The sequence below is a fragment of the Lepidochelys kempii genome, chromosome 4, assembly GCF_965140285.1.
Source record: "Lepidochelys kempii isolate rLepKem1 chromosome 4, rLepKem1.hap1, whole genome shotgun sequence".
Lineage (NCBI taxonomy): Eukaryota > Metazoa > Chordata > Testudines > Cheloniidae > Lepidochelys > Lepidochelys kempii.
The window spans coordinates 86,661,721-86,683,304 of record NC_136383.1 but is presented as its reverse complement, the minus strand read 5'-3'; the positions used below and the strand labels follow the sequence as shown (position 1 = coordinate 86,683,304).

Genomic DNA, 21,584 nt, shown 5'->3' with positions numbered 1-21,584 from the left:
TCCACCCCTAGTGCCACCTTGGGATGTAGTGATATACTTTGGCCTGTAGCATCCTCTTTGTATGAATAACATTCAAATCCATACATCCTTATCACTGAACCCATATTCTTCAGTCTCTTCAGTCTGACCTTTCTCCATCACTTGGATTGTGTTTCCATGCATAAATTAATCACAACCAAATATTCAATAACAAATAGAAGCAATTAAGTTCTTCTATGATTTACCCTTCCTCTTTGTTAGCAGCTGTATCTTAAAAATAAAGGTGGGCTTGATCTGCAAAATTAAAATCTATATTTAAAAATGTCCAATGCTTGGGCGTGTCTGGATATGAAGTTTTGGTTCAGCCCATTAAAGAGGTAGTTCTCCACTGCAAAATCTGGATCCCTATCCAAGTTTAGATTTCAAAACTCCAAAGTGTATTAAGATATAGGATTCTTTGGTTTAGGCCCATCTCAGTTTACCAAACAGGTTCAATTATCCACCGTGTCCTAACTTCAGAAGGGGCCAGTTGTGACTTCCTGATACAGTGCCACTCAGAACCAATGGAAGTTAGAGCAGCTGGGTGTCTGCCTCTGGCCTCTGACATGCCCCCTCCACACCTCATGCTTATATGACCAGGGAATCTAGCCCATGGTTTCCATCTTTAAACTCATTCTCAATAATGAAGGCATCAGATCGAAACAGTGAACAAGATTTCCAAAGCCACATATGAAAAAATGCATGTTATTTTTGTGTGCCCATTTTACGTGTGTAATACTAAATGAATATATGCAAGTCCAGACATATGCTCACATAAAAATGTATGAGCATCACAAGTTAGGTGCACAGCTTTGAAAATCTAGAAAACAGGATTTAAAATGTGACCTTTTTACTATTACTATGATAATATTTTCTAACCTCTCGATATTTTTATTACCACAAAAGTAGGAGCTTTAGAAGACACCCTGAAAAGTGAAAACACCCTAACAGGTTAAAACAATGATCCAGGTTTTTGGTCAATGCAAGCTGCTTCGGGTTGGCTCTCTCTCATTTAACAAAACACTAAACTAAACTAAACAACCCAACTGTGGATGTAGAAAGCCCTTTTTAAACTTTAAACCTGGCCAAATCAAAACTGAATTTTACTAGACCACCAAAAAGCATATTTACCATTTAGGGATTTATGCCTTTCAAATATCGGTTTTCCCTCATCTTCCACTGCAATGGGAAAGCTGTGGAGAAAAACGGGAGCAAACAATTTTTTCTAAAAGAAAAACTATTTTATTCACTCTCATCAATGACTGAGGCATTTCTACTCAAAATTTCCCAGCATGCTCACTTGCAAATTGATAACAAACAAGCAAGACTTGAGCCAAAATGGTAGAAGTATCCAAAAATAATCCATTAAAATTAAAATGTTTGGACAACCTCAACTTTAGGTAATTGCAAGGAAAACTTATGGATGGGAATGCACATTTACTAGATCATTGGGACATTCAAATTGGTGTAAGTGTAAAAGGATGAAAGAATATAATAAATAATAAATAATAATAATGCTATACAAGTGTATTTATGGTAGTAGTAATTAAATATCAAGGATTTTTGAAAATTCCATTGAAGAATTTGAATGGGACAGATCCTCTATTCAGATCTGGTTCATCTGTTCCACTGACGAGAGGCAGAAAGGAGCCAGACACTGGATGCAGCTGGTCAACAGATAAACTCCACTGCACTGCTGGTGCAAGCATAATGGATTTGTCCCCTGAATCTGATATCCCCACCCCTGCTTAGGGGGCATGTCAGGCGAGGAGAGGGCTTGGCAGAGCTCGCTTCCCTATTTCTATGCTCCACTGGCATATGGTCAGTTAGGGACCCTATATTAGTGGTGCACATTAGAGGTGTGCTGAAGCAGCTCTAACAACTGGGGTCAATGGCTGGTCCGGAGAATCAGGAAGTTGGAATCAACTACCTCACATCCACTGTCCTGTACTGAGAAGAGCTTAGGCACATGAGAGAATCAAGCCACATATATTCATGTAACTAAGGATTCATAGTCATGCATACACAAAAAGAGTGCAACTGTAACATTAGCATTTCCCAACTTTTGGGTGCTTAACTGTGCATATTTATCATTCTCTTAATGTAGATGTTTTGTACTGAGGTCACGGTTATGGAGCCAGCTTTCCCACTTTCTGAGGTCTCTGAATGCATCCCCTCAGGTGTTTAAGCCTCATGCCCTTACCCGTCTTGCGGTAAAATTTTGCAAGTCTCCCACTCTCAGCCCAGGATCAGGGTACAATATTTCATCTGTGCCAACTTATTACCATGCAGATCTGACTGGTACTTTCCTTGGGAACCTGTGAGCATTGATATAGTGACCAATAGCCTTCTTTAAACAAGTATGTTTATTAGCAAACAGAACAAAGCATTGGAGAAAATGGTTTCAAAATAAACAGCCCATATCCATATTTAGTCTCATCTAATCTCATGCTTCACTGCATGCTGAGTTAGATAGTGTCATGGTTATAGGACTAACAGCACCTTTGTCCCTTTTCTGGTCTCTCTGAGGGCATATGACTTCAGGTGTAAAGTCTTGTGCCTTTACCTGACTGGGGCAGAATTGCACAACTCTCCCAGTCCTAGAGCAGGTACTGAGGTACAGAACCCTGTGTATCTACTGTTCTCACACAGTAGGTCTGAATGAGTTTGGACAATTGCAGTTCCTCCCTCTGGGAGTGTCTGTTCTTAGGTATACAGTGATCAGAAAGTCTCCTTAACACAAAAATATTGCTTATTTTGCAGTAGGAACAAAGCATCAGAGGAAAAAAGATATTTAAAACTACAGTGTACATGCATAACTGTTGTACCTAAGGTTTCTTCTAATGGTAACCTAAGGAAGGCCTAACTTCTTCAGATACCCCAGTGGGTGTCTGTGACAAGTCTGGTTCCCCACGAACAACTGCCACCCATCTTTTGAGAAAGAGCCCCTTTTAAACCATCCTCTAGTTCCCTAAACAAGTCCTGTAGACTCAGCAGGAGATCAAGACACAGCCCTAGAGCCACTGATTCTGGCATGGTCCATTAACTCCTCAAGCATTTGCTATGGGGTGGCTCATTTTGAGCCATTCTTTTCCTTCCTACCTGTTTTTTCAAACTCTTGCTTAGTTAAATCATTGTAGTCATACAGAAAACCCATGGTAACCACACCAACACACAATATTAATACATTATTATGAATCTGTCACAGATGGGCTTTCCCCTTGTGTTACAAGATAACCACCAAACCAGCTTACATTCTTTTTGGAAGCAAAGGGAATCTCTTGGGATCCAGTCTCATTCCACTTTGTTTTCCAGAGAATATACCCCCATGTCTGTTCCTCCCTCTCCTTTCAGAACATTCCAAATTATCAAAGATCTGTCCTCCATGTGTGCTCCTGACTCCAGTTACCACACTGCTCAATGGGTTTATTGCAGGATGAGAAGTCTTCCGTTAGCCTCAGACTGGTTCTTCCTAGGTTATATCTATACTATGGACCTGACAACGGCACAGCTATACCACTACAGCTGTGCCACTGTAAGGTTTCCCATGTAGCTGCTCTTTGCCAGCAGGAGAGAGCTCTCCTGCCGGCATAATTAAACCAATCCAATGAGCCTATCCTGCTGACATAGCGCTGTCCATACTAGCTCTTTTGTCGGTGAAACTTATGTCTGTCAAGGGTGTGTTTTTTCAAACCCCTGACTGACAAAACTTTTATCGACAAAAGAGCTAGTGTAGACAAAGCCCTAGTCAGCCATCCACCTGAGAGAATGCCCCCGTGATGGTCGCTCTGTTTGGCAGCTAGATTCATTCAAGTCTAATGGCTTTCAATCACAGGCCCAGTTATTGTGGGAAGGGGCTGAAGCTGTCTGCTCCCCCTGACATTCCAAAACACCATCTCAGATATTCTATACATAAAAACACAATTTTGGGGTATAGATCAATATTATGTACCAAACATCGCCATATTTTGTCATAACTGAACTTTTGCTTTTTTGCTATGGATAGAGAGCTGGGTTCAACATGAGCCCACTAATTTGGCATGTGTACTTAACTTTTGCTCAGTCTCTATTTGGAATTTTTATTTTTTTTACAACCACATCAAACATATCAATTTTGCCAGTGCCACCTATGACTTAGCTGAGTAAGCCGGGTGAATGTTATTAAGTGCTTCTCCTACTCTGCATCACTTCTCCCTCCAAAATTCATTCACCTTGAATGATGATCCTTCTACTGGGCTTGCTGAAAGAAAGGGTGACAGGTGTGCAGTTGAGCATGAGTCAACATACATTACATTTGTACACAGACCTGTCAAATGTCATGCATATGGCATTACACTCATGCATTTTCAAGGTTTGTCACACTTTCCTGCGTAACTAACATGTTAATAATAAAAATCCTAATTATTAAATGATTAACAATAAAGGGGAAAGAAAGGCATCTTTTCATTTTAGATTGGGATTTAGGGAAGGTGGAAGATAGGGAAAGGGCCCACACAATTAGACAGCCAGCATACCCACTGAGGTCAAGGACCTGGGTTCTGCAGTAGGACTGCAAAAGGCATGTAACAGTGATACAAAAGGATTTTGAGCAGCTCTATCTTGTTTGCAAGCGTAGCACTGGAAAACATTGCTCTGCCACCAGTAACTGAAAAGAGGGGAAAACTGAAATAAAATTAATTAAATTGGTCAGAAACGGGGTGGCAGCATTAGACCATAACATTAAGATACATAAGTTGGCAAAATAAGTATTTATTAAAGAAATAAGGTAATTGTTTATCGTTTAGAATTTTGATAACTAAGTGTGCACAGAATGTTGGCACACAGCCAAGGACAGTGACTTGGCAGTTCCGAGCAGTTCAGCCTATGACTAAGACATTGGTCAGTAGGGTGTGGACTCAGATCAGGTAAAGGTCACTCCAAAGCTGCAGGGAGGGATCATACAGGCATGCTCAGTCCAAAACTAGGTGAGGGTCACTATATCATAATAGTAACATCCCATAATACTTAAAACTTGTTGGGTAACAGCTCTGATTGACAGCAAGATTTAGCAGTTGTCATTGAGCTATAAGTATGAACCAATCATAGAAGGTCTAAAGGTGATTGGAAGATAGGTATGCTTAAGATAGATGAAAAATAAGCCAATCAGAACAAGCCAAAAACAGTGTATAAGGTAGAGAGCAGGCAGGCAAAAGTCAGGTTAGGAGCAGGAGAAGATCAGAGAAACCTACAAGAGCAAAGATCAGCAAGGAAGAAGACCTGAAGAAAGAAGCAACTGCAGGGTTACAGCAGCTGCAGCAGGGGGCTGCTGGCACAGAGCAGAAAAGGATCCCGAGACAAAAAAGAAGGATCCTTAAGACAGAGGGAAAGAATGCCAGGGAGAGTAAGGATATCAGTCATAGTATAGAATAGAAATAGGGTTAATAAATGTGTATGCTTGGGATAATAAAGATGTGTGTTTGTGTTATGAATGTTACCTTGTTCTATATGCATAAAGTTTAGTTTATTAAGATTGCTGTCTGTGTCCTACATATGACTGATCACCATGTGCGGAACATAGTCACTTAAGCCATTCCATCTGTATGACATTATGGTCTTGGGTAGTTTAACTTATATACCTGTGCTTAGGGATTTATGTTTATATTTTAATTATAATTAAACCTAAATCTAAATTAACGTTTAGATTAATTGTGTTAGGAAAGGCTGGTTACACTAAATAAAGAAAATATGTTGTTTTGGAAAAGTACTGCGTGGGTGTCAATCCTTTGAGTGGAGGGCTGTATCCGTTTCCTCCCAGGGGTGAACAGATCTAGTCTGTTTGGGGGAGTTTCCGGAAGGGCATAGGGAGATCCTTGGTAAACACTGTCAATTCTACTAGGACAGGCCCCTTCCTTTCACCTTGCAGGAACAGATTGATAGGTCAACTTCTTGAGAACCTGGATGTATGCAATAGGAGGGCTGCCCTGGGACCCCCGAACAACAGGGTTCATGGAGTTAACTGGGAGCTCTACTGCTCAGCCCCACTTCCCAGCCCCTTGGCAATAGCCACACTCTCCTCCTTCCTCTGAAGCCTCCCTGGGATGGGTTAAGGCTGGCAACAGGAGACCTGGGGCTAGGAAAGACAGTAGTCCCCCACAAAGGTTCGATGTTCTGTTACACAGTGTAGATTTATACATTTTGTTTATCCATCAACTCCCTAGAGAAAATTCTCTGAAGTAACTTCCCTGTCTAGCTGATGTTCTACAATTTAAAACAAAAAAGGGAAGGATGTGAAGTTTTAAATTTGTCACAAGAATGCAAAGCTTTCAGAATGTGCACAGTCTTTGTCTCCCGTTGTGTGATAAAGTAGGAAAGAACAAACACAATTTAAAGACAAGCAGAAAATGGTGGTGGAATGAGAGAGAAATAGAAGTTCTATAAATTATATCAGCAAACTCTATATCAAGATTTTTAAATTAAGCTTTGGCACCTCTGCAATGTGGGTGTGAATTATTTTCATTATTTAGTGAGGTTCTCATAAGGTAAAGTGTCAATGGCTATGGTGACTCCATTATTTTTAGTGGCAAAATAACAAGAACTCCTATGCTCACCTTTTAATATAATATTTATAAAATTTCAAGGTTAGCTATGAAGCTCCTTAATGGGGAAATCCATAACTGTAATTTTTGTCTGGAAACAAAAATACAGCTTCTGCCTCCAGGTTTTGCTAGTCCTGGAAGAATGTATATTCATTTTCTCAATGGCTTGTTTCACCAGTGTGCTGGTGCCACACTTTTCTTGCACAAAATAAGATTCCTTGCATTCTAGATAGACAAATAAAAGTGTCACAAGCCTTGTAGCTTTTACCTGATGCTTAATATTTCCAGGTCTCTAAAGACAGAAATTTGTCATATCATCTTATGTTAGGTTGCATTGTAAGCTGTGTTGCACCAATGTTTCCTGGATATCCAAAGGGAGAACAACCAACAGAGTCTGGCTGTGTGGCTTTCTGCAACTCATCAGAGGTGTAGCCCTAAGAAGAATCTTGACAAAAGTTGCTAACTATGTAGTGGGTTCATTCATAAAGTGGTGATTCCTGAGAGAGACCTCTAGGCCACAGTTAAGTGGGAAAACAAAATCTGGTTTACACTGTAATATCAATCCTGAATTACTGTAATTTGAAAACTTCTGATTTTCCATGCAGAAATATGGTTCTGTTTCTGTTTGTTTATTCCTTCTTTTCAAAGTCCTGCTTTCCCCTCCTCTTCTTCTTTACATACCACCCCAAGGTACTGTGGTTATGAAAGTGTCAGCTTGAGAAAAATACTCTTTTTTTCTTTCCAATTTCCATCTGATGATTGGCACTGTGACCCCTTGACAGGTTTAATCAGTTATATCATGTCATAGAGAGTAATGTAAATTGACTGATGCAACCCACAGAGACTCATCACTTCACCGGGTTTTTCTGAAAAAATTAAAAGTAGTACACAATCATTGGTCGGAACTCAAAGACCTGTGCTATGAAGAAATGTTTATGTTTTTTCCCAGGCTGGGTATTTTACCATCTTTTGGAAAGATTTTAGTACTTTCCATGAGTCTACATGTAAACTCGTACAGTTGTTACAAAGTATTTAGTTCATCTCCAATTGACATGCCTGGATAGCTTGGCTCAATAGTCTCAGTTTTGGTCTGCAGTCAGTAATGAAGCTCATCCGACTTGCTACAGCTTTGATGTTTGGCTGCAGTGTAGTACATGCTCCGTTTTCTTTTCAGGGAATCTAGAAGTTTGGAAATCAAGGATTTTTGTGTAACCCACTTAGAGAAGGTAATTAAATTGACATTTTAAAATTCCAATATAGAGGATACTTTTGTGTTATTATAAGCTGATTAAAGAGTTAACATAAAAGGGACCGCAGAGTTTTTACAGAAAAAGGTTTTGGATTCTAGCCAATGTTTCATCCTAGTTACATTATAGGCCCCTAAATTCCTGGGCCATTAACATCAGTTTAATGAGGCTAGTCAGGAAGTAACTGTAAAAGAGTGATCTTAAGAACATAAGAATAGCCATACTGGGTCAGACTAATGGTCCATCTAGCCAAGTATCCAGCCTCCTGACAGTGGTTGGTGCCAGATGCTTCACTGGGAATGAACAGAACAGGGCAATTATTGAATGATCCATCCCCTGTCATTCAGTCCCAGCCAGCTCCTTACGGTCAGAGGCTTAGGGACACCCACAGAATGGGGTTGCATCTCTGACCATCTTGGCTAATGTCCATTGATGGACCTATCACCCATGAACTTACCTCATTCTTTTTGAATCGCAGTTGTACTTTTGGCCTTCATAACATCCCCTGGCAGTGAGTTCCATAGGTTGACTGAATTGTGTGAAGAAGTAATTCCTTTGGTTTGTTTTAAACATGCTGATCATCATCATCATCATCAGGTGACCCCTAGTTCTTGTGTTATATGAAGGGATAAAACTTCCCTATTCACTTTCTGCACACCATTCATGATTTGATATCCCCCTTTAGCCATCTATTTCTTAATTTAACAATCCCAGTCATTTTAGTCTCACCTCATATGTTAGCTGCTCCATACCCCTAATCATTTTTGTTGCCCTTTTCTGTATCTTTTCCAATTCTAATATACCTGTTTTGAGATGGGGAGACCAGAACTGCAGCCAGTATTCAAGCTGTGGGTATATCATGGATTTGTATAATGGCATTATTATATTTTCTATCTTATTATGTATCCCTTTCCTAATGATACATAACATCTGGTTACCTATTTTGACTACTGTTGCACATGGAATGGATGTTTTCAGAGAAACCATCCACGAAGACTCCAAGATGTCTTTCTTGAATGGTAACAAGCTAATTTAGGCCTCATCATTTTTATATTATCTATCTGTCTAGGCTTCATTTAATCTTAGGATAATCTGCACTTAGGACGGAAGAACCCAATGCACAGCTACAGACTAGGGACCGAATGGCTAGGCAGCAGTTCTGCGGAAAAGGACCTAGGGGTGACAGTGGACGAGAAGCTGGATATGAGTCAGCAGTGTGCCCTTGTTGCCAAGAAGGCCAATGGCATTTTGGGATGTATAAGTAGGGGCATAGCGAGCAGATCGAGGGACGTGATCGTTCCCCTCTATTTGACATTGGTGAGGCCTCATCTGGAGTACTGTGTCCAGTTTTGGGCCCCACACTTCAAGAAGGATGTGGATAAATTGGAGAGAGTCCAGCGAAGGGCAACAAAAATGATTAGGGGACTGGAACACATGAGTTATGAGGAGAGGCTGAGGGAGCTGGGATTGTTTAGCCTGCAGAAGAGAAGAATGAGGGGGGATTTGATAGCTGCTTTCAACTACCTGAAAGGGGGTTCCAAAGAGGATGGCTCTAGACTGTTCTCAATGGTAGCAGATGACAGAACGAGGAGTAATGGTCTCAAGTTGCAGTGGGGGAGGTTTAGATTGGATATTAGGAAAAACTTTTTCACTAAGAGGGTGGTGAAACACTGGAATGCGTTACCTAGGGAGGTGGTAGAATCTCCTTCCTTAGAGGTTTTTAAGGTCAGGCTTGACAAAGCCCTGGCTGGGATGATTTAACTGGGAATTGGTCCTGCTTTGAGCAGGGGGTTGGACTAGATGACCTTCTGGGGTCCCTTCCAACCCTGATATTCTATGATTCTATGATTCTATGATCTGTTAAAGAAATCTGTTAAATGTTATTTGTGGAAGTTTTTGCAAAGAAATTGCTTCTTTTTATCTGATTTCTATGCACACATTTTGCTTTTTGTGAAATGTTTACAAAATGTTTTTTTTTAAACTAAAAAAAGTGAAAATAGAAACTGCTGCATGTTCTGTTGCAAAGTATTTTTTAAATTGAAAATGGGCCCACTTTCTCTTAGAAACTCATGCATTAACACCTAAAAATGGGAAGGTTTTGTGTACAGTGTAGTACCCTTAATGATTTTTTTCTAACAGGAATAGGTCAGTTTTTAAGTTTGCAAATAAATGCAAACACTTATCTATACATACACATTTTTAATCAGTTTTACACTTCAATGTATATTTTGAACAGCTCTGTCCTTATATTGAGAAAGGTAGGGCCCAGGAGGCAAAGGGAACCAGAGATAGTATATTTAATAAATAGCAGCACTTTAAGGTCTGGAGTTTGGTGCTATACCCAGCCAAGATATACCAGCCAAAGTAAGCAAACCTAAGCCCAAGAATACTTATCTTTAAGGAAAAAAAAACATAAGCAGAAATTCTTGGTCATCAGTAAATAACTTGGATGCTAAGAGACACCATAGCAACAGCAAGTACTCTCCTTCATTAAAAAATGCCCTACCAACACTTTCCATCAATGACTAGTACTCTACAATTACCATTCATCTCTACAGCTTGGAGAATAATTGATCTTTCATTTCACTGACAGCTCTGAAAAAAAAATCAGTTCAGATCAAACCAAATCCAAAAATTCACTGAATCAAAAAACATTTGTTTTGGGCCAAACAAAACGTGTCGTTCAACCTGAACTGTTTTTTTTCCAAGCATTTTTAAAGGGCTAGGATCACAACATGGTGGTACTAGCAGGTAGAATCATAGAATATCAGGGTTGGAAGGGACCTTAGGAGGACTTCTAGTCCAACCCCCTGCTCAAAGCAGGACCAATCCCCAATTAAATCATCCCAGCCACGGCTTTATCAAGCCTGACCTTAAAAACTTCTAAGGAAGGAGATTCCACCAACTCCCTAGGTAACGCAATCCAGTGTTTCACCACCCTCCTAGTGAAAAAGTTTTTCCTGATAACCAACCTAAATCTCCCCCACTGCAACTTGAGACCATTACTCCTTGTCCTGTCATCCGCTACCACTGAGAATAGTCTAGATCCATCCCCTTTGGAACCACCTTTCAGGTAGTTGAAAGCAGCTATCAAAACCCCCCTCATTCTTCTCTTCCGTAGACTAAACAATCCTAGTTCCCTCAGCCTCGCCTCATAAATCATGTGTTCCAATCCCCTAATAATTTTTGTTGCCCTCCGCTGGACTCTCTCCAGTTTTTCCACATCCTTCTTGTAGTGTGAGGCCCACAGTACTCCAGATGAGGCCTATGTATATTGTGATTATATTTTTTACTCCAGTGGTTAGGGCACTCTCCTCAGAGTAGACAGACTTGGATTCAAATCGCTGCTCCAAAGGGGGAGGGTAGGCCTCCCTCTTTCCAGGTGAATGCCCTAACTAGCAGGCTATACATTATTCTTTGGTTGAGCTCTCTCAAGTTCTGCTGTTGAAGTTCTTCCACTTTATATAAAACAGCTGAACCCGGGGAGGGGGAGGGGGAGGGGAGGAGTAAGAGGGAGGGAGAGAGAGCAAAAAAAGAGAAAGAATGACTCCATAGTATGGTGGCTAGGGCACTCACCTGAGAGGTGAGAAGTCCAGGTTCAAGTCCCTGCTCCAAATAACATGTAATCATTTATATAAAGCTGAGTTGCTTTTGCTCTCTTCTGTTGAAGGTACCCAGCCCAGAATAGCCTATAGTCTGCTGTTTAGGACACAAACCTGGATGTAGGGAGACGTTGGTTCAAATCCCTGGGTTTCCCACATCCTGAGTGAATGCTCTAACATAGTTACAAGGTGGACACCTCCTCTCCAGCCATTTTGTGAATCTAGCCCTATTTTTTCTCCAAAATATTCAGTAAATTTGTGTCAAAATCACAAATAGTTTCAGGTTGACTAAATTGCATTTATTCAGCAAATAAACTATGCTTCCGAAAAATGTCACCCTGCTCTAGCAATCTCTAATATATCCAAATGCCCACAAACAGGCCAAATTTACCCAGGTTGTCCCCAGCATTTGCATGCACCTATATTGCTTTAATAAATTCATTCTAAGTAACAAGACATCACTATGATCATTTAGTGAATCTGCATCTGTGTTCCAGAGAAGATCTATCTGCATACTTGGGACAGCTTTTCAAATGTACTTAGCTCTCAGCAGCTCCAACTGAAACAATCAGAGCTGATGAGTATGTTCATCAATCTGGCCCGTAGTTCATAAAGTGGTGAAACTTGAGAACTTTTCTATTGCTTCAGTAACAGTAGATAGCATTACCAAAGTGTACACAGTATTCTCTTGGGCCCTCACCCTGCAGACACTTACAAGCATGCTCAACTTTACTCATCTGAGCAGTTCCCATTAAACTCAGTGGGACTGTTCACATGAGTAAAGCTTAGCCTATGCATAAGTGACTCCAGGATCAGGGCTTAGTTTGCACTTAGCAGCCACTATATATACAAACAAATGTTAGGCCATAGCTATTTCAATTCACTAATATCATGAGATCCTATAGTAGAGGACCATATATAGACAGTAATCCCTGAAACTCAGCTAACAGTGTCAAAGCAGCATTAACTCAAATTTTCCTGGCCTTTGTAGGTAAGGTAAAATCTTAGGTATTTTTTAAAAAAACCTATAGTTATGTTTCATTTAATATTAGATATATACACTTTGGTTTCTTTCAGGAATTAAGAGAAAAATCCTTTTCTTTGTCACAAGGAACAATTTTATTGGCCTGATTTTCCCTACTGGTCCTATTGAAGTCAATGGGAACTGCTTAGACTCAGCCACTTTGAAAATATAGCCATATAACCTGAAGTTAAGGTTCACTTATACAATACATTGCTTTTCAAAGTCTTTAAAAAGATATATCACATCTACAGCACACAATTAGTTTCCCTAATGGTGACAACTCTAGCACTTCTCTGTCCTTTGTCAGACGTGTTTTCTTTTGTACACTTTTAATAGCTGCTTTGAAAGCTCGTGTCAACTGTGTAAGATTGAATGTCTGAATATTTAACAATCTGACTGGGAGTTTGGATCCCAGTGCGGCTCCAGGATGATTCTGCCTTTTTCTTCTAATATTCTTCCGATGTCTCCTCTATCATGATAAAAGTCTCCTAAAACTTCTGTCTGTGAAGAGCTCCTCTGAAGCAATGAAACACTCTCCACCCCATTCTTGTAAACAGATGGAACTAATGCTATTTCACAGGATGGCATTTCTAAATTGTCTACTGTGAAAAGCCTTTGAGTATGAAGTACCAGCATGAGAAGAGAAGTGTGAAAAATAAGTAGAGATCAGGTAGGAATGGAAGAATAGGAGTGAATAAAAAAACATTCTTTATCTATTAATCAATATTATTGTAATCCGATATCTTTTCTGATGCTTAAAAAGAAAGTTTAGTTAACTTTTCCCCCCCACAGGCTGTGCCTCTGGATTTCCTGGGTCCAGTCTGGACTGGAAGTGGTAGTAGTAGAATATTATGAGAAAACCATTTTGATATATCTGGCCTGACTGTAAAGAAGTAGTTTCTAAAATCTCACAAAAAGCCTATTGTTGCAAAGGATTTACAGCTTAACTTTACAGACAAAATAGCTCCACTTAAATATGGGCTCAAAACAGAACCATCCCACCTGAATTTTAGAGAAGTGGAATAATAATCTGAATTTTGTAATTCAAGCCTCTCTTAAATGTGGACTGACCTGGTACTCCAAGTCCAAACATACTTGAATTGTGGGGAAATTCAGATTTGTATCTCACTCTGGATTAGAACTTCATAATTCAGACCCACCTCTAGTTCAGATAAGGCTTTTTAAGTATTGAATGTTTAGATGCTTATCTAAACTAAACCTAGTTTATCTGAGCCTTTTAAGGTTCACCCTGCACTACAATCAAGTATATAATAATGCATTGATACACCTTCTAGGTACTAATGTTCAGGAAATGCATAAAGATGTTTTAGTGGTCATCTGTTTTACACTGATAGTATATAAATCTTACAGACTTGCCCAAAACTGAGTAATTTGCCTCCTAAGTGAGAGTACTTTCTAATTCTTCTATTAAGCAGACTAAGGTTAAACTCAGAAATAGACTTCCCCTTCTCAAATTCAAGGTGAGCCTGCTTCAGTTGAGCACTACTTGGCCATACAGAAATTAGATTTGACATTTTCAGTACAGAAGAAATGCAAAACATACTACGTAATGGCAGCTCTTACACAATTAGGAGGTGGCATTATGTAAGTAAAACCTTTCAAAATGGCACATGTACCATAAGTCAATGCTTTATTAATGATGGCATATAAAATTATCCCTGTTAAAAATGAAACATATACAGTTTGTGGTCATATAAACTTCATTCTAAGTTCAACTCTAGTCACAAAGAAATTTATTCTGAGCCAGGGTGACCAGGTGTCCCGATTTTATAGGGACAGTCCCAATATTCAGGGCTTTTTCTTATATAGGGGCCTATTACCCTTCACCTCCTGTCCCAATTTTTCACACTTTCTATCCAGTCACCCTATTCTGAGCATTAGAAAATGTCTTTCATACTTGACATTATGCAGCACCTGTTGGTTGCTCATCCTAGATTATTCTGAACAGCTCAAGCACTCACTGCTAGTGCTAAGAATTTGTCCCCATATACCCATACATTGCTACGGGAAAAGAGTTTATGAAAGTCTGAGAGATACAAGTTCACTAAGTAAAATTATCACCAGGGAATACAAACAAATATTGTTTAGAGACCTGTTTGTTACTCTACCTGTTACTTTCAGTCTGTCAGCTCCAATGATGATCTCATCTTCATCTGCAGAAAACAGCACCTTTTCACCTTCACTTGCCCTCACTTCAAATCTCTTACACTGGGCCTCCACAGCATCAGCTCCTGGAATTGAGAAATAAGACACTTAATCTAAGAAAATTGAAATGAAAGATAAATAATCAGTACTTCATTTTGAATCCCAGAAGCACATACAGTACCTCAAGTTTTGAAAAATATTTTGGTTTCAATATTTTTGTCAGTTGTAGAACACTTTGTATTATAAAATCTTTCAACAGTTTCATAATATAAATGATTATCCCAGTATTGTCTATTAGGATAGGATTTTAAAATAACAAAAATAAATAGTGTATATATAATTTATTTAATTTACATTAGTGGAAAGAGAAGCCAGAATTAAGAATTAACTCAAATTCTGAGATCTTGAAATGTCAGTTCAGAAAGGTTTCTTAGATTTATCTGTATAAATTTTCAGTTGTGTGCCTGTAAGAACAAAAGATAAGCACTGGCATATTCTGCCAACACAAACAATCAAACAAATTCACTTTGTGGAAAACGTACTCTTTCCAGGTTGATTTTCTAGTCCTGTCACATACTTTTATAATTTGATAACTTAAAAAAGCAAACGCACACACATAATTGTGTCTCATCATTTGTTTGACACTTGATGTTATGGAAGAAAAATTCCTAAATATCTTAAGGCACCTAGTGCCTTACAGTTAAAAGGCATCAAAGTCCCAAGAGAATGTCCCAGCTACAGTGTGGTGAACAGGGTTTAGACAAATAGCAGATTTCAATGCCCTATCTACTATATTTAGAATGCAATCCCTTTTTCTTCTCATACTTCAGTATATATTTCCCTTATTTTTTTAAAAAATTGTATCCTCTTTTATTTCACTCATCCAGCAATGAAACAGAGCTTTAGTTCTCAAAAATGAGGGTGATAAATGACAAATTATGTTCCATTGACCAATAGTAAAAAATCCTTCAGCCTTCTTGTGCAATGTTATTTCTATGACACTCCTAGGTTTTCTCATTGATCCTCACCAATTTAGTTACATTTATAAATTTAGATTACTAATTTAGGCCTAGATTATCCCCTCGAGATACGCATGCAAGGGATTATGGGGGTGGTATTCTAAACTCTATCTTGCAGTTGTCATCTGAGTTCACTTACAAGCCTCCTAGCTCTGTTGAAGCTAGTAGATATTGAACAGCGAGGAATGCACCTGCTTACATAATGCTGCATACATAATCAGTTCAACACATAAATGGCCATCATCAAAAACCGGAATCCAATCAGAGATATAAAAGCCCTACCAGCCAATTTTGAATTAGGATTTTCTGATGAGGTTCTTAATATTCAGGGCCAAAATAAAAAAAATAATAATAAATTAAGCTCTTGGAAGGGTGATTATACCACTAGAGTGATATATTTACACTATATAGAAGTTAGAATTATATTTAGAATATCAATACAGAAGGTTTATAGTAATATAGGTGCAGCTCTCTTCCTTTGAAATTAGTGCAATATTTGTCCTGTTGTGAAAGTGCCTCTTTTGCAGAATGTATCAGATTCCACACCCATGTCATGTTTTTGCTTTCTTTTTAACATTTTGACTGTGATCATCAGGTTTTGCTACAATTTTTATTTACTCTGTGTAATGAAAGAAGTGAACAGGTTTTTGAAGTGCTCTTTACAACCACGTAATAATGACCAGATCCCGAGAGTCTCTCAGAACCCTCATATCCCATTAACAGAGGCTTAATCCTGCAAAGGGCAGAGTGCTTCCAGAGAGGCATTCACTCCCAGTGGCTTGACAAACACCTGCTAACTATAACAGATATGAACCCCCTAAGAACTGAATCTGCTGGTTTATAATCCCTAAACACTATAAAACCAAGATGGCAAGGTTCAACAGCTCTAAAGTGGCTTTGTTTTGGTTTTTTTTACTGCATTGAGGATCGTGTGTGTGTGTGTGTGTGTGTGTGTGTGTGAGTGTGAGTGAGAGAGAGAGAGCCCACTTACTTCTCATGCAGCTTCTGAACTGTGAGGTGCACATGTCCCTCAAATCCCATTTAAGGGCCTCATCCAACATGGTGCTGAGGTTCCTCTACTCCCACTTCATTTTTTAAGGCAGGGTGTCTGGTACAAAAAAAAGGTTAAATAGCCCACTATTGCCCTCATTTCTGAAGTCTTCACAGGGCAAATGACTGGCTCACCTGTACATCAGGTCTTCTTTGTGGAGATTAGTTAGTTGGGCTACTACCTCCTTCTCCCACAAACTACTAGAAATTTGAGAGTGGACAGTTTATTTCTCCACCATCCTGGATAGTGGGACTGCAAAAAAGCTGTTTACTCTGCTTAAATTAATTTACGCCTAAAACACCCAAGATTCCTCTATACTAAATGAGATAGTCCCCAGATTTAATCTCACAGAGACAGGAGTGAGAATAGTATTGATTCTGCAGGGTGGTCACACTCTACACCCCCAAAGATTATGGACTTACTGAATGAGTACCATATAAAATGAGACTATAAACAACTATGAATACTCTTATCTGTGATCAGTCCCTCAGTCTTGCTTCCACTAGGGAAATCAAAATGGGATACCAAAAATTAGACATATTTAGGCATGAAGTTCAACATGTGTAAAACAGAAAGAGTATAAACTATGGCAAGTGAAGTAAAAATGTAAGAAGGCAAACCAAGAAAGCATTTGATGAGCAACTAGCTAAATATCACAAAAACTAACAAAAATATTGAAGTATGTCAGAAGAAGGAAGCCTGCCAAACAGTCAATGGGGTCACTGACTGACTGATGTGCTAAAGGAGCACCCAAAGAAGATAAAGCCATTGAAGAGAAGCTAAATGAATTATCTGCATCAGTTTTCACTGGAGAGTATGTTGGGGAGCTACTCACTTTAGAGCTATTCTTTGTACAGAACAAATCTGAGGAACTATCCCAGGCTGAAGTGTCAATAGAGGGGGTTTTGGAACAAATTGATACATTAAACAGTAAAAAGTCACCAGGAATAGAAGGTATTCACTCCAGAGTTCTAAAGAAATTCACATATGAAATGGTAAAACTAGTAACTGTGGTATATAACATATTATTTAAATCAGCCTCTGTACCAGAGGGTAGTTCATGTAACACTGTTTTTTAAAAAAAAGGTTCCAGAAGCAAATTGGTTGAAACAACAGTACAGAATAGAATTATCAGACACATAGATAAACATGGTATTTTGAGGAAGAGTCGACACAGCTTTTGTAAAGGGAAGTCATGCCTCACCAATCTATTAGAATTCTTTGGATGTGGACAAGGGTGATCTAGCAAATACAGTATACTTGGACTTTCAGAAAGCCTTGGACAATGTTCCTCAGCAAAGGCTATTAAGCAAAGGAAGCAGCCATGGGATAAAAGGGAAGTTCCTTTCATAGATCAGTCGCTTGTTAAAAGATAGGAAACAAAGGGTTGGAATATATGGTTATTTTTCACAATGGAGAGAGATAAATAATGGGGTCCCCCAAGGATCTGTACTGGGACCTGTGCTGTCCAACATATTCATAAATGGTCTGGAAAGGTGGTGACAGTGAGGTGACAAAATCTGCAGAAGATACTACATTACTAAGATAGTTAAGTCCAAAGCAATCTGTGATGAGTTACAAAGCAATCTCACTAAACTGGTGTCTGGGCAAAAAAAACAATAGATGAAATATAATGTTGATAAGTGCAAAGTAATACACATTAGAAAAAAATAATCCCAACTATTCCTTCAAAATGATGGGGTCTAAATTAGCTGTTACCACTCAAGAAAGATCTTGGAGTAATTGTGGGTAGGTCTCTGAAAACATCTGCTCAATGTGCAGGGATTTTTTTTAAAAAAAGCTAACAATGTTTGAAACCCTTAGGAAACAGATGGATAGATAAATCAGAAAATATAATGTCACTATACAAATCCCTGGTACACCCACGCCTTAAATACTGTGTGCAGTTCTGGTTGCCCCATCTGAAAAAGATATATATTAAAATTGTAAAAGATACAGAGAAGGGCAACAAAACTGATTAGGGGTATGGAACAGCTTCCATAGGAGGAAAGATTAAAAAGACTGGAACTGTTCAACTTAAAACAAGAGTTGAGTAAAAGGAATATGACAGAGGTCTATAAAATGATGATGAATGATGCGGAGAAAATGAATAAAGTGTTATTTATCCCTTCACATAACATAAGAACCAGAGGTCACCAGAAGAAATTAAGAGGTGCCAGATTTAAAACAAACATAAGGAAGTACTTCTTCACACAACACACAGTCAACCTGCAGAACTCATTGCCAGGGGATGTTGTAAAGGCCAAAAGTGTAATTGGGTTCAAAAATGAATTAGATAAGTTCATGGGCGATAGGTCCATCAATGGGTATTAGCCAAAATGGTTAGGGATGCAACCCTATGCTCGAGGTGTCCCTAAACCTCCAACTTTCAGAAGTTGGGGCTGAATTACAAGGGACGGATCACTCAATATTGCCCTGCTCTGTTCATTCCCTCAAGCATCCGTCACTGGCCACTGTCAGAAGACAGGATAGGCTAGATGGACATGAGTCAACTTATGCAGGAACCATACATAATGATACATACATTTTGCATTTAAAATGGTGGACCCCAAAGATATTTAAACTTAATTCAAAAAGTTCTCCCAAGGACATGCAGGAAATTGCCATATCTATACCAAGTCAGACCCTATATTTACTTTCCTGGGCCCCACTACACAGGCAGAGGGCATTATTGTTACTACCAGGAAACTTGAGATATTTTAAACCATTGACATTTGTGGCTCTTTACTTTCACACTGTATGAAAATACTCCTAGATATCTGTTACTCCACAAATGTCATTATAAAAGTGAATTCCACTTTTTGAACAATAAAAGAAATGTGCTTTGAGTATATGCTACCATTGGGTTCCATAGTGTGCTTTACTGAGTAGTACTCAATTATTATTGCTGAAACAGTAGTTGGTATATTCAAGTCATTTGTGGAATTATCCAGAGATAAGATTAAAACCATTTCTGATGTGCAACAATTTAGGTTTTTTTTTTTTGAGAATTTAAGTTACTGACAAAGTCATAAATGCTAGGACAACAGAAATGCTGGACTGTTTTGTTACATTTCAGCCATGCAGAAGGAAAATAAGTGTATATAGTTGCATGTATGACAAATTTGTGTTGCATCCTTTCGGTTACAATGCACACAGTTGTCTCTCAAAAGCAGTCAGAAAATACATGATTTGTGAATCCGTGACAGTATGCTAAAATAACAGAAAGAAGCAAAGTAGGACAGAACTGTCTCTCAAGACATCATGTATAAGCAATGGACATCTGTGAAGTTGTTAGATCAAACATGTAGAACAATCACATCCTCCAGTATACTCATTTGCAATGGACACAGAATAGCATCTCTCGCTGAATTATAGATTCCACAGTTTGTGGAAACATGTGTCTGTCTCTTCCAAATTTTACTGCATTGAGAATGTCATTTCTGTGAATTCCTCCAGTTAGTGAGCCATCTGAGAAACTCTTTAGCTCTGTTGAGCACATACATGCATATTACTGGAGCAGTCTACTTCCCAAGGGTCAGAGTCTTGTCCCACCAATGTGAGTGGCCAAACTCTGTCTTCAGTGTGCTGAGGATTTGGGACTAAGAACCCAGAGAAGTTTAAATGCATTTTCAATTTATAAACTACTGACTCATTTGAAGCAAAGTTTATATTTCAAAAGCCTAAATATTATTTCAGTATCTTCCTTAAGTACTTTTTAAATAATCCCTGGGAAATGTAGCTATGATTTCAAAGCAAATTAATAGCGAATAATATTCTCTGTGAACCTGTATTAAATCAGAGTATTTGCTGAAAATGTGAAGAATGATTTTTAGGACTGTTTGCATGAAAGGGGATTTCACAGTAAGAATAGTAACATACTGTACTTTATTTTGCAGATTATCAAGATGAATATTGAGGTAAATTACAAGTACAATAATACAGGAAAATTTTGGCTCTTTCTTTAACATGAACTTTCCATACAGAAATTTATCAAAATAAATGTAGGTATTAAAACACTAGAATGAAAGGTGTACAGGAAGCCATCTTTACTAGGCAATCTCCAACTGAAAGAGACTCACTCATAATGACAGATTCTGAAACTGGGTATTCTCAAGCCATTATGCAAAGGGCCACAATCCTGCTAAAAGTACCTGGTAAAAAAATTCCATTGCTAGAGGGGAAATCCTTTGTGGTGTATTTACACTGTAGCCAGTCCCCTTGTCCTGCCTTGGGGGAATGTCAGTGGAACGTTATGTTTTGGAGGCAGAAGGTGGGCACAGTGGAGCACCAACTCCACCAAGGAAATAGCCATTAAGAACCCTGTGTCAGTGCTTGGAAGCAGCTCTAAATGGCACCAGTGGTGGGAAAGGCACTGAGAAACCAGTAGTCATCATAACTGCCTCCCTGATGCCTGTTCCCACTTTCTTAACCCTACCCTTATGTTGAGCAAAGCTCGGGCACAGAAGAGAATCAGACTCAAAATATTAATAATGCCTACCCCTTACATAGTGCTTTTCATCAGTGTGTCGAAAATCACTTAATAAAGATCAGTGTCACTATCCCCATTTTGCAGATGGGAAAACTGAGGCACAGAGTGGTGAAGTGACTTACCCAAGGTCACCCAGCAGGCTAGTAGCAGAGCTAGGAATAGAACCCATGTCTCCTGAATCCCAATCTAGTGCTCTTTCCAGTAGGCGACACTGCAACCAAACATATTGTGCACAATTCTGAAGTATATCTTTGTTAAGCAACCAATTCCTGTCATTCGTTTGCATGACAGCTTAAGGCAGTTGTCACTGTACTTGCATCCATTTTAAAATTATTTATGAACGTACCTTTATAACTTATGCTTACTGCACAACATCTGTATGACCAAAGT

The 21,584-nt window shown here is 38.9% G+C and overlaps 1 protein-coding gene across 4 annotated transcripts in view; it reads right to left on the bottom strand.

Annotated features, from left to right (window-relative positions):
* SGCZ (sarcoglycan zeta) overlaps positions 1-21,584 on the bottom strand; it is an 840,425-nt gene that overhangs the window by 71,049 nt on the left and 747,792 nt on the right. For all 4 annotated transcript variants that reach the window (XR_012158659.2, XM_073341950.2, XM_073341949.2 and 1 more), the window contains one exon: positions 14,596-14,718. Coding sequence is in view for 3 of the 4 variants with exons in the window: in XM_073341950.2 (XP_073198051.1) it covers positions 14,596-14,718 (123 nt within the window). In the remaining variant the exon portion in view is untranslated. The remainder of the gene's footprint in view (positions 1-14,595; positions 14,719-21,584) is intronic.